The sequence below is a fragment of the Vanessa tameamea genome, chromosome 24 (assembly GCF_037043105.1).
Source record: "Vanessa tameamea isolate UH-Manoa-2023 chromosome 24, ilVanTame1 primary haplotype, whole genome shotgun sequence".
Lineage (NCBI taxonomy): Eukaryota > Metazoa > Arthropoda > Insecta > Lepidoptera > Nymphalidae > Vanessa > Vanessa tameamea.
In genome coordinates this window covers 6,148,706-6,160,946 of record NC_087332.1, presented here as the reverse complement: position 1 = coordinate 6,160,946, position 12,241 = coordinate 6,148,706, and the positions used below count along the sequence as shown (strand labels likewise).

At 30.7% G+C, this 12,241-nt stretch overlaps 2 protein-coding genes and 1 long non-coding RNA gene across 3 annotated transcripts in view; 2 read left to right on the top strand and 1 right to left on the bottom strand.

The window, feature by feature from the left end:
• Window positions 1–443: 443 nt before the first annotated feature.
• LOC113402658 (zinc finger protein 761-like) lies at window positions 444–1,739 on the top strand. The gene has a single exon (XM_026642965.2). The coding sequence runs from the start codon at window positions 573–575 to the stop codon at window positions 1,608–1,610; it is 1,038 nt and encodes a 345-aa protein (XP_026498750.2). The 5' UTR covers window positions 444–572; the 3' UTR covers window positions 1,611–1,739.
• Window positions 1,740–5,738: 3,999 nt separating this feature from the next.
• LOC113402628 (uncharacterized) lies at window positions 5,739–7,480 on the bottom strand. Its single transcript, XR_010309652.1, has 2 exons — window positions 7,050–7,480; window positions 5,739–6,935 (listed from the first exon to the last, which is right to left on the bottom strand). It is a non-coding gene; the product is annotated as an uncharacterized LOC113402628 (long non-coding RNA).
• A 680-nt stretch (window positions 7,481–8,160) lies between these two features.
• Window positions 8,161–12,241, top strand: part of Ent2 (Equilibrative nucleoside transporter 2) — a 37,661-nt gene continuing 33,580 nt past the window's right edge. Inside the window, exons 1-2 of the mRNA XM_026642916.2 lie at window positions 8,161–8,345; window positions 10,503–10,634. Coding sequence (XP_026498701.1) covers window positions 10,535–10,634 — 100 coding nt within the window. The 5' untranslated portion in view covers window positions 8,161–8,345; window positions 10,503–10,534. The remainder of the gene's footprint in view (window positions 8,346–10,502; window positions 10,635–12,241) is intronic.

The window sequence follows — 12,241 nt, the reverse complement described above, 5'->3', positions numbered from 1 at the left end:
AGATTATATTGGTAGATTTGCAGTCGACTTGCTCAAAGACTACATAAAAAGTATAAATTTCGGGTTGTAACGATAAGCAAAGTTACACCAAATTAGAACATTAAATTAGCTTAGATAATTAGCTTAAAATCATAAATTTTTGTTTGTCCTGTCTGCAAGATTGGCTAAGGTACTCTTTATATCGTTAAGGTGTGCTGATATGAAACCGACTTTACCGCTAGCGGAGCCGCTTGAGTATTACATAATGGCTGCTTAAGTTTAAAATGTTATCTTACAAAGAAAAAAAATGTTCCTGGCGGAATATCATTAAAAAAAACATGTTTCAACTATATTAAATAGAGAATTTGAGGAAGAATCCATTTCTACATGAAATATTAATGGAATGGAATATGCAATCATAATGCAACTATATGAACAGTTGGTACACCTGTATAACTGTCAAATTTGTGTCAAAAAAATTCACAAACAAAAACAAAAGCTTGTATAATACGAGATTGCTTATGGGAATTTAAAATTTATCTACTTTTATAGATATTTTTAAAGGATTAAAAAATTATATTTTAAATAACAACATGGTTACCGCGTATTATATAATGAAAATGACAAGAAATAGAAAAAGTACAGATATTCATGAATATTATAGTAACCTGCGGGACGATACATACTCGAAAACATTATACCATAAAGACCGTATAATGTGCAGGATCTGTATGAAGGATGGTTCTGTACCAATATATGGTTCAGGAAGTTGCGATGTAATTGAGGCTTTACGAATTTTCGGTAATATAGTGGTCAGGGAAGAAGATAATTTCCCAAAACATCTTTGTAAGATATGTTATAATTTTATAAAAGAAGCTAATTTATTTAGAAAAATAGCAGCACAAACTGATAAATTTTTAAAATCTCCGATCAAAGAAGAAGCTGTTGATGTATCGCTGGACTGTCATGAATATCCTGAAGCAATTGCAAACCAAGACCCAGTAAGAAATTGGCCAGTAACTGTCACCTCAGGCAATCAATCCAAGAATTGCAAAATGAAGGTTATCTCTAAAGTTCAATGTTATGTGTGCAATAAAGTTGTAAACAAATCATATTATAAGGAACATTTGACAATGCATGACCCTAACCATCATAAGTATGTTTGTGATATTTGTGGTAAATCATTTAGACTACGATGTGCATATCATAATCACAGCCTGCGTCATGGAAATGGCTTTCCATATAAATGTAAGTTTTGCCCATATAAAGGCAAATATGCTGAACTTCTTAAAACGCACATGAGAACTCACACAGGTGATTACAGATACATGTGCACCGAATGTCCAGCTCGGTTTCTATTTAAAAGTAATTTAAATAGTCATATATTAAACAAGCACAAAGAAAAAGAGCACAAATGTGAGGCCTGTAAAAGAGCATTCCACACAAAGTTAGCTCTGCAGAGACACTTTGAAGTGGATCATTTGGGCATCAAAACACATGTGTGCAATATATGTGGTAATACATTCGGATATAGAAATGCAATGATGAAACATCAAAGAAGAGTTCATAAGAGAGAGAAAATGATGTTTTCTCGAATGCCATCATATTTACAAGTTGAAAATAAGAATTAAACAACAGATGTTTTAATTTAAGCTTACTATAATGTTTCATTTTCATAAACAGAAAAGTTATAATTTTATGTGTGAAACGATTTAATGGGATAAAAAGAATTGAGATTGATATGTTACTTTTTTTGAGTCCTGTATGTAGAACATTAAAATAATAGTAACTGAGTACTTTTTTTATTAAACATTGGAAACAATTGATTCTTGATTTTCGACACAGCCAAATCATGTCATTTAGTGTTAGAAAATCCGGTTAGTAGGTGGTAGCCTGGTAGCTATCAGTTACCTGACCACACTAGATTGAACCTATATGATAAAGCAATGAATTGTATCAATACCTCTAGTAGACTGGTTAATATTATTTAAAAGTACATTTGATTTTAAATAAAAACTGTATCTATTATAGTAAAAACATATAAATTATCTTACACATATTTCATTTCATATTAATTAAAGCAACAATATTCTTAAGGCACATTGAACATAGCTTACTAAGAGTTGGCAATTCTAAACTCGATATTATGTATTTACTAACTTGGAGCATATGGTACTCTACACCATGGGATTTTACATTTTTTTAAATTTTAATAATGAATTATTTGTACAGCAGATCTATACGTCAACGTATACGTACAACGTAACGTCATTTTAAGAGTTATGTTTTTAAATCTATAACACAACAATTTACGATATTCAGAGCTGTCAAAACATGAATATTATGACATTAACGTCATTCATACGTTTTAAAAACAAATAAAACATTATTATAATTTATTACTATCTTTTCTTAAGATTTTTAATACTTAAATTAAATAACTTAAGTATACAATTACAAATTCAAAATGGTGACATCCTACTATATAATGAAAATGTCTAAAAATAAAATATACGACAATACCGATGAATACTTCAATAATATATATAATGCACCAATTTCAAAACAAATAATAAAAGAAAATTCCAAGTGCAGAGTTTGTCTCAACGATGGTCATGTACGTATTTTTGACATCGAAAATACATACGATATCACAGAAGCTTTAAGGCTATTTGCAAACATAGATATAAATGAAAATGATACGTTTCCAAAATACTTGTGCGACATTTGCTATAAGTTCATAAAAAGCGCTATTATGTTCAGAAAAATAGCAAAAAAAACTAATGAAACATTAAAAAATCAACCCAAAACATGTAACGTTCTCGGTGATGACTGGGATGACCCTTTTATTGAGATGAAACCATTGCAAAACGTCACAAACAGTGAGAAAGAATTCGACTCGCTTAGTAATCCAAAAAATAAAGAAAAAGACAAAAGAGATTTAAAAGTCCAATGTCAGACATGTAAGAAAATAATTAGAAAGTCTTATTATAAAATACATATGACAATGCATGACCCTAACCATCATAAATATATATGTGACATTTGCGGTAAAACATTCAGATTAAGAGTTGGCTACCACAATCACAAACTACGACACTCTAATGATTATCCATACAAGTGTCAACTTTGCCCATTCCAGGGTAGGTATGCAGAACGACTTAAAAGTCACATGCGCACACATTCAGGTGAATACAGATATATGTGCACAGAATGTCCTGCTAGATTTCTCTTTAAAGGAAACTTCAATAGTCATGTCTTGTTAAAACATAAAGAACCGCAGCACAAATGTGATACTTGTGAAAAAGCTTTTCATACCAAACTTAAACTCCAACGGCACAATGAAGTTGATCATTTGGGAATCAAAAGTCATATTTGCAACATATGCGGACGGGCATTTGGTTACAGAAATGCTATGATGAAGCATCAAAGGCGGGTACATAAAAGAGAAAAATTGAGATTTACGTATAACCCGCCACAAATAAATAATACTTAAATATACATTACCAGACTCTTGATGTATTTAAAAATGATTTCAAGCTTAAAGCTATAAGACTATAGGATAAAATATGTTTTTAAGCAATTGATGTGAGATTATATAGAAACTATTAAAATGCTTCAATATTATATAAATATTTTTTTAAGTGAAAGTATTTTTGAAAAATCAAATGTGTAATAGAATTCTATCTATCTCATAGATCTTGAAATTACAGGTACAAAATTCTATTAATGTGAAAATGTAATATCTTGATAGTGATCTTGATAGTACTTCCAGATATCATTATACTTTCCATAGAATATCATCATCTATTAAATTACAAATGTGTAAAAATATTTTTTATTTCATTTCAACAATTGTTGTTTTCTTAATATTATAAAGCTAAAGCTAAATATATTAAAAATGAAGTTTGGGTATTCATATATTAAATGAATACACAATGTTAAAAGTGTTAAAACGAATACACAGTTACGACGAAAATATAAAATTATGTTTTACATTTTGGGGTATTTATTTTGTAGTAGCAACCTATTACAGTGATGCCAATCGACTGAACTAATGACGAGGAATAGTCAAACCAAATATTATTACCAAGCCAAGGTACTTTTTTTTAAGCATATTACTTTAAGAATGATGCAGTTTATTTTCGAAAATTTCAGGTTTTATTTATATAAAAATAGTCAAGTTCCATTACAGAGCATAGATTAAATAGGTAGGTTAGAATAATAGTAGTGTATTGTGATTCAAATAAAAAGTATTGTACCTAAGTTACACAATTAGAAATATTTGTATTATTATAAAAACTATCAAATCAAAAACTGTTTTTTTTTCTATGATATAAGCACGTCAATAGCTTACAGACTATTAAGTTCATTAAATTGGGGAATCCCAAACTGTACTGTATACAATATTGGTACCGAATGATATTTTTGACTTTGACAATTTCAAAAATATAAATTGTATTGCCGAATTCTGCTAAAAGATATAAATTTGTAATATCATAACAATAATAAGCACATATAAAAGTATAAAAATTAACAATATTAAGATAGAGACCAGTTCTATGATGGCGTCTTCCTATTTTAAATTAAAAATTCTGAAAAGAAATCGTAAAATAAAGAGCCTTGCAATTGGCTTAGATAAGGAACACGTAAATGAACGAGACGCTGATTTAATAAAATACAAAAAAAGTAAATGCAGAATTTGTTTGCTTGATGGTTCAATATCAATATTTAGTACAAATTCAATAGATTTAATAGAATCTATCAGACTATTCGGAGGTATTGAGGTATCTGAAGAAGACAGTTATCCAGAGTATCTATGCAATATTTGTTACAATCTTCTTCAAAATGCGATATTATTTCGAAAGAAAGCACAAGAAAGCTATTTAGTCCTTAGGCAACAAGATATACCAAAACTTGAACTGTCAGTGTGTTCTAATGATGCAGAGAGTTTAAAAAGTGACAATAGTTGTAAAGGAATTATAAGCAAAAATACAAAAAGTATAAAATATAAATGTGAAATTTGTAACATCGTTTTTTTAACTTGGAATGAATTAGTAGTGCACAATAGTAGCATACAACATAGAAATGTTCGCATCCAATGTCCTGTATGCAAAGGTTTGTTAACGACACAGTTGTATAAAAAGCACTTAGCTCGTCATAAATCAGCAACACATCTTGTATGTGATGTTTGTGGAAAGATGTATCGAAAGGATAATTTAGTTCGCCATCTACAGTTACACAATTTTGATTTGCCTTTTCGTTGTAAAATTTGTCCCTACAGGGGAAGATTCCCAGAGTCTTTGAAAATTCACATGCGAACACACACAGGGCAAAAGCCTTTTTCATGTGATAAATGCCAGTTAAGTTTTTTAACAAGAAGCAATTTAAAAAGGCATCTATTAACACATAATAAACAAAAACCATTTAATTGTACTGAATGCAGTAGAGGTTTTTATACAAAGCATGATATGGCTGTACACATTACGTCAGATCATGTAGGAATAAAAAATTATGGATGTAAAACCTGCGGCAACAAGTATGGTACTAGGAAAGCCCTAATGAGACATGAACTCAGAGTTCACAAAAGAGAAAAAATGGCAAAAGGTCGAATGCCTTTATATTTGCAACCTGAATACAAAATATAGATCACAGAAAAAAAAACTTATAAATATATAACTCAAAACAACCATCTAGGATAAAATATATGTAGTATGTGTACTAGTCATATAATATAATAGGGTTATATAAAATACTGCTTTGTTTGACTAGATCCTTTAATAACTTGTTTAACATTTGTAGCAATAAAAATACAATATACAGACACATTTGAATTACTGGGTAAATTACTCATAAATATATTTTTTAAATGTGTAAATCTTTGGTGTAACATCTCAATTATAAATTTACAATGGAAGAATGCTATATATGTAAGGCTTTCAAAAAGGCCACTTATAATCACATATCCTCAGGGGTAGGATAATACATCTAGGCAATGTATAATGTATTAATAGTTCTATAGGAACATTCCTGTACTTTTTAATTAGGGACTATGTTTGGTAAAAATGTAAAACAATAACAAAATCTTATCCAAAGATACTATGGTCATATTAATATATTCATTCTTATGTCTATTGTGTATTTCTTAAACATATACAACATAACAGAAAGATACATATCTAATTTATGGTAAATATAGAAAAAAGCTATGCTTACAACAATAGATGAAATCTTTTACATGTTAAATAGAAATTAAAATAAGGGATATTCAAAAAAATTAACACATATTAAAGTTATTAGATAAAAGATTTAGTACATTTTGAATAGAATCTAAGTTTGTATATATTGGTTATTATTTTTAATAAATTCCATTCTTTATAATTATCAGCCCATTGTGTTATAACTCTTGGTCTAGCATATTTAGGATAAATAATGACTTATAACTATTATACACTCAAATATTAAATATATGTAAATAGATTAGTAACATTCAAGTCTTAACTAATATATGGTATAATTAAGTTTAAGGAAAGCAGTAATTGTTGCTTTAAAAGTGTTTTGCTCTTATTTAATATAAATATAAAATCTACCATAATATATTTATTTTAATTATCATATCTAATAAATATTTATTTGGTGACTTTATTTTGTCACAGGCACATTGTCTCATATATAAAAATATTAGAACTTGGATATATGTATGTATACATATATATACAGTAAGTAGTTTAATTTGGACCACTAGACACAAATAGCAAGTTACTAATCATATGAAGGACCTCTACACATTGTGACTATAAACATGGACGCAAACATGAATTCCAGCATTTGTAATGATAACATGAGTGTACACCAAATGTACTCAATTCTTAAAATAACTACTTGCCATTTCAGTAAGTACACAACGCCTCCTATTGAAGGAACAGTCAGAAGTACTGAAAACATTACTGGGACATCTGTGGAAAAGTAAAAAAATAATAACTTTATGTTAACAGACTATTAATGATATAAAAAATAAAGAATAATGTAGGCTTTAATATTTGAACTAAAAATAGATTATTAATTATTACCTCTTTCACTCAGACTTCCCTTACGACCCAAAAAAAGTCTAGCAGCTTCGACGATAAAAAGGGCTACTAGTACCCCGTAATCTTGTCCCAACCTTGTTCTTTTATGATATATATCATCATATTTTCCTCCGATCAATACAGACTTCAAGATTAGTGTTCCTAATTCACACGTAGCGAATAGTCCGAAGTAAAAAGAATTGATGTATAAAAGTATTTCATACGCTAAGCTTGAATTTACCATAATGAAAAATTGTCGAAAAGTAGTTTATAGGACTTTGTTACAATTAATTGTAATAAGAGCGTTATTGTGAGATTTTGTGAAAAATTAGAATTTAGAACAAAAATTTAAAAATAGAACGAGGGTGTTGCTTTGATGACAGACTAATAAGAGACGTTTCCGTTTCGTTTACTTGAGATCTGAAATATTCTTGCCATTATCAAATAAAATTTACATTAACTCTTCGTATTAACGGACCAACAAAGCAATTGATTCGTTTTGAATGAGAGATCCGATTTATAAATGATCGTGATCCACAATTTAATTAACTACTTCAATCATAATAAATTATTAATTATAACAGTTGACAACACTAAAAAGTAGAAATAAGAAGAAGAATCTCGTTTGGAAAAAGTGTAAATTTGTCAGAAGGGTGCGACTGTAGCTATAACGTATACGTGAAATTAATGCATTTATTAATAGTTAGATTTTTTAATCTTTACTAACAAAATAATTTGAAAATTACGCCTATTGAAGGCGAAGTCATTTTTTCTCTCTAATTCAATACTGCTCTATGGAATTAGCATGTTTCTTTCACTTTCTATCCCTTAGCTTCTAGTAGCGCCATCTAAATTGTATATATTTTGAGGTAGACTTTTTATAGTTTAAGATACTCATCATAGATTCTTATCTCTGCACTCCATAACGTTCTAAAGTATAGCTATTACATACCAGAAAGAGTGACAGAGTATATTAAGACTATCTATACCAACTGTATCATTTTGATACTAGGTAATACAAAGCAGAAAGCAATAGGCTCTAGGCAGGCAGGCAGGCAACTTTAAAATTATTAAATATTAAAATATTGTAGTCACTATCACTAACTCTCTACTTCAAGTACTTCACTAGTCAAGTCAAGACAACGAAAGACGACGACGTGATCGCGGGCGGTCGTGTTTTATATAGGTGCACGTGTAGTCAAAGTAACCTATTAATTTATTATGATTAAGGTTTTTTTTTGTGAATTAATGGATGGTTAAAAATTAAGCGAAAACGCTTTGGTTGATTTGGAGAGCTTGGTAAGTGTTAGATTTTTAGAAAACTACCTATAAAAAAGTAAAAACCATGCGCTTTTTTTAAAGCACGTTGTAATGAGACATTCTTCACGTTTTTTAGGTTTTTAATTTACTTTAACAAGAACTGTGCTTTTGAACGAAAGTTTTTTCGAATAATATTTTAATTACTTTGTTTTTAACGGTTAGTTTCACCTAGGTCTTTTTGAGTAATTTACCGTTTTGTTGTTGTTCCCGTTCGTCGTAAGATAGTTATTCTAAGGTGCTTTGTTGATTAAAACATTGTTATTGACTGAGCGTATCTCTTGTCATTATAAGTTTATATTTCTTAAACATTTTATTTTAAATGCTACTAATAGTTATTCATTCCGTGCTTACCAATTAAAATAGGAAAAATCAGGGATCATCTTTTATATACGGGACTTGCAGTAGACTCTTATTTTTTTGTGCAAAGTAAGTAGGCACTAATGGTCTCATAAAGTTTCAAGCAAATTTTATGAGGAAGTTTATGTTAGGAAATAAATACTTTTTTGTTATAAAAAAGTATTTATTTCAAGTTTATATATAAAACTTTGATAAGTTAACCTATAATCTTGTACTATTTTATTTTACATCCCTTATAATGAAGTCTTGCAAAAGCAGCCTTACTTTAAGTAAATATAAAAAGAAGTTAGTAAATGCTGTACTAAAACATGTTTTATGCTAGTAGCATAAGTTAATTATAAATCAAAAGTCCACATTACACAAGATCTATTTTGTTTGAAAATATGTATGGCTGATACAATCTTTGTAGTTTGCATTGTCAGAAGCAATAGTTATTCAAAACACATTCTGCCCTAACAACAATGTGTCATGACTCACTCTATATATTTAAAATAATTATAAACAATTAAAGTTCTAGAGTATGTCATTTTTCAATTTTTTTTTATATATCTGACATAATTAATCAACACTGTAACAAAATGTCAAGTACTCAATAAAGGTGCATATTAAATTTTTTTTTTATGAAGTTTGTTGGAGTGTTTTTAATCAAGCATTTTTTAACAGATGATATTCATAATATAAACAAAAGCTCATCTTATTAATTTGATATAGTCCATAAACTATTTTGTTAATTGTTTATCTCAATAAAGATTTGTAGTTAGAACAAATTGGAAGCAGCACTATTTAACTTTACTTATGTTAGGAGGCAAAATATGAATTATTATGCAGTGTTTTAATCTTTGTGACCTTCATTGTGATGTAACTGATGTCATCTCACATTAATTTGAATGTATGGCCTTATCTCGAATATAAAAGTAGACTTTGAATTAAATGTTAGGATCGGTTCAGAAGTATATGATCCATTATGATCTAAAATTTGATTCAAACTACAATATTGTACACCTCAAGAATAATTATACTGTTACTTATTACAAACATAAAGATAAATCTCTTTTGTTAGAAATTTGTGTATTCATTTAAATTTTTGAATTGAAGCCCCTGTTTGTACTTTATTTGTTTTTTTAATTTTTGATAGGCTTATGCTTGACCACAATCATACCTATTCTATTTTACTAATTTAAATATTACACATTGAAAATTATGTGGATATGCCAGTTGCAATTCTTTAATTTTTCTCTTCTCTTCTCAATCTTTTTTTATTATAAATATGTATAAAATTATTTTGGTATTGTGTAAGTAAAACTTATTTTAATATGTATTTCAACTGTAAAGATAATGAGAATGACAAAGATACAAACATTCATTAAACTGTTAGCTTGGTAATTTATTTCTAGATAGGTCAATGGGCAATTGGAGTTGATTAAATTTTCCTCACTTATTGTGATTCCTTTAATAAAGTTAGAGGAAAAAATCAAACAAAAAATTACTTTATGAACTGAAAGACTATATTATGCCTACCACAATATAATTACATAAAGGAATCAATATAGGGATTTGAAAGGATTACTTATCGGAGTTACTACCTGAGTTGATAACACATTTTAAATCAATTAATTATTATTTACTATTGGCTGTATGTATTTGAATGATATCTTTAAGTATTTTAACAATCTAATTTAAAAAAAAAAGTTTTTTAGCTTAATTGTATTTGAACAGGGATTTTACATTGAATTGCATTGATATTTATATTACATAGTACATATATCGTTTTATTTACAGACTGAGGCTACACAGATGCTGACATCGGTTTTATGATAGTGGGTGTGATGGAAATGTCACACCAGGGCGGTGCGGAGGCCGAGAGCCTGCTTCGCTCGGAGCGGAGCGGCGTCATCATGCCGGGACAACGACGTAAGTTTTTTTTTAAATTTTAAGCGCAAGGTACGATTCTTTAAGATCGGTCGTGTACATGGTGTAAAAGTAACTTGGCCAGTTACCTTATATTGTATTACAGTTACCTAAGTCGTAGCCAACCATGAGTTTTACAGTTATTTTTCTCGTGTCTTTAATATCATTGGCTCATTTTATCTTTGTATCGAATACAGGAATACCGAGTATTTCTATTTAATTATAGAATAATTGGCGCGTGGGTGGTTAATGTTCAGCCGGACGCAATGGTTAATTGAGTTTTTTTAATCTACAATGTAATTACTTGGCGGTAGGATAATGTGCTAGCCCGTTTGAGTATATATATTCTTAGAAATAAGACCAGAAGCTATTTTTTTAAATACAAATTTATTACTACCCTCAAGAAAACAATTTACAAAACGAATCTACTTTGAAAACAATTAAATTTAACAAACCAAAATTAAATTAAACAAAAACTAAAATGTAAGACCTCCGAAACTATTACAACAATTACGGAACAATCTAACGAAAAACCCAACAAACAGAATGACGTTGCCGAGATGTTGACTCGATAACAGCCGAACAGCAAAGAGATCGCACCGGGTGCTGGCGCTGCTTTTTATACGTTTTCCCCACTCTTCTTCCATCTCCTACACGGCCTTTCCTGACGGGAGACCGTCCTCGGACTCCTTTATCTTCTCACTCTGGAGATCAGTCGACAAAATTGGCATCGAAGGCTCTGAGCCTTCATCGCTCGACGTGAAGGTGGGTGACACACAAGGCTCTTCGCCTCGTGTCTGCGTCCCTGACGTGCTGGGTTGCGGCTCACTCGCTTCACCAGGAACGTCAACATTGGAAGGCTGGGTAACGCTAGGAGTTATCGACTCCTCATCCTCTGCATCTGCACAGAACGAAATACCACCACAGAGAAAATTCACACAAAGAAATATAGAAAATTCTTTGTCAGCGCTAAAGGTTATCATTCAAATTAGTACACTTGTAAGCTAAACTGACAAAATAGCACAGCCTAAACACAGCGGATATAAAACAAGCAGATATGAGTACCAATCACCCGGGGCAGTTCCCGTCGGGGGAGTGCACCCTCATGACTCGATAGAGGTCTATGCGGACTTACATGAGACATAACTTTGCATGTGTGAATCAGTACCCATAAAAGCATGTTTCAACCCAAACTAACAACAATAAAAATACGGACAATGTTTGCCCCGTAGACATACGTCACACACACACACACACCACGACTCGTCAGAGGCCAACTCGTGGCATGACCCTGCGTGTACACAGCTCCAGGACCACATGTCTGAGCGACTCCAAGACAGTGTCCGAGCACACAAGTAACAACAAATCAAGAAGCCACTTCCGAGGCCCTCTGATAAACCTCCGCATTGAGGAGTATCAGGACAACACACACAAGGTCACCTCCGTGACGTTCTGGCTGCCCCGCAAGGGTACCAGGTAAACACACACATGGTCACCTTGGTGACGTTCTGACTACCCCTCAAGGGTATCAGGTAAACAACACAAAAGTCACCTGCGTGACACTCTGGCTGCCACTCACGGACACCAGGACAACACAGCTCACTCACCAG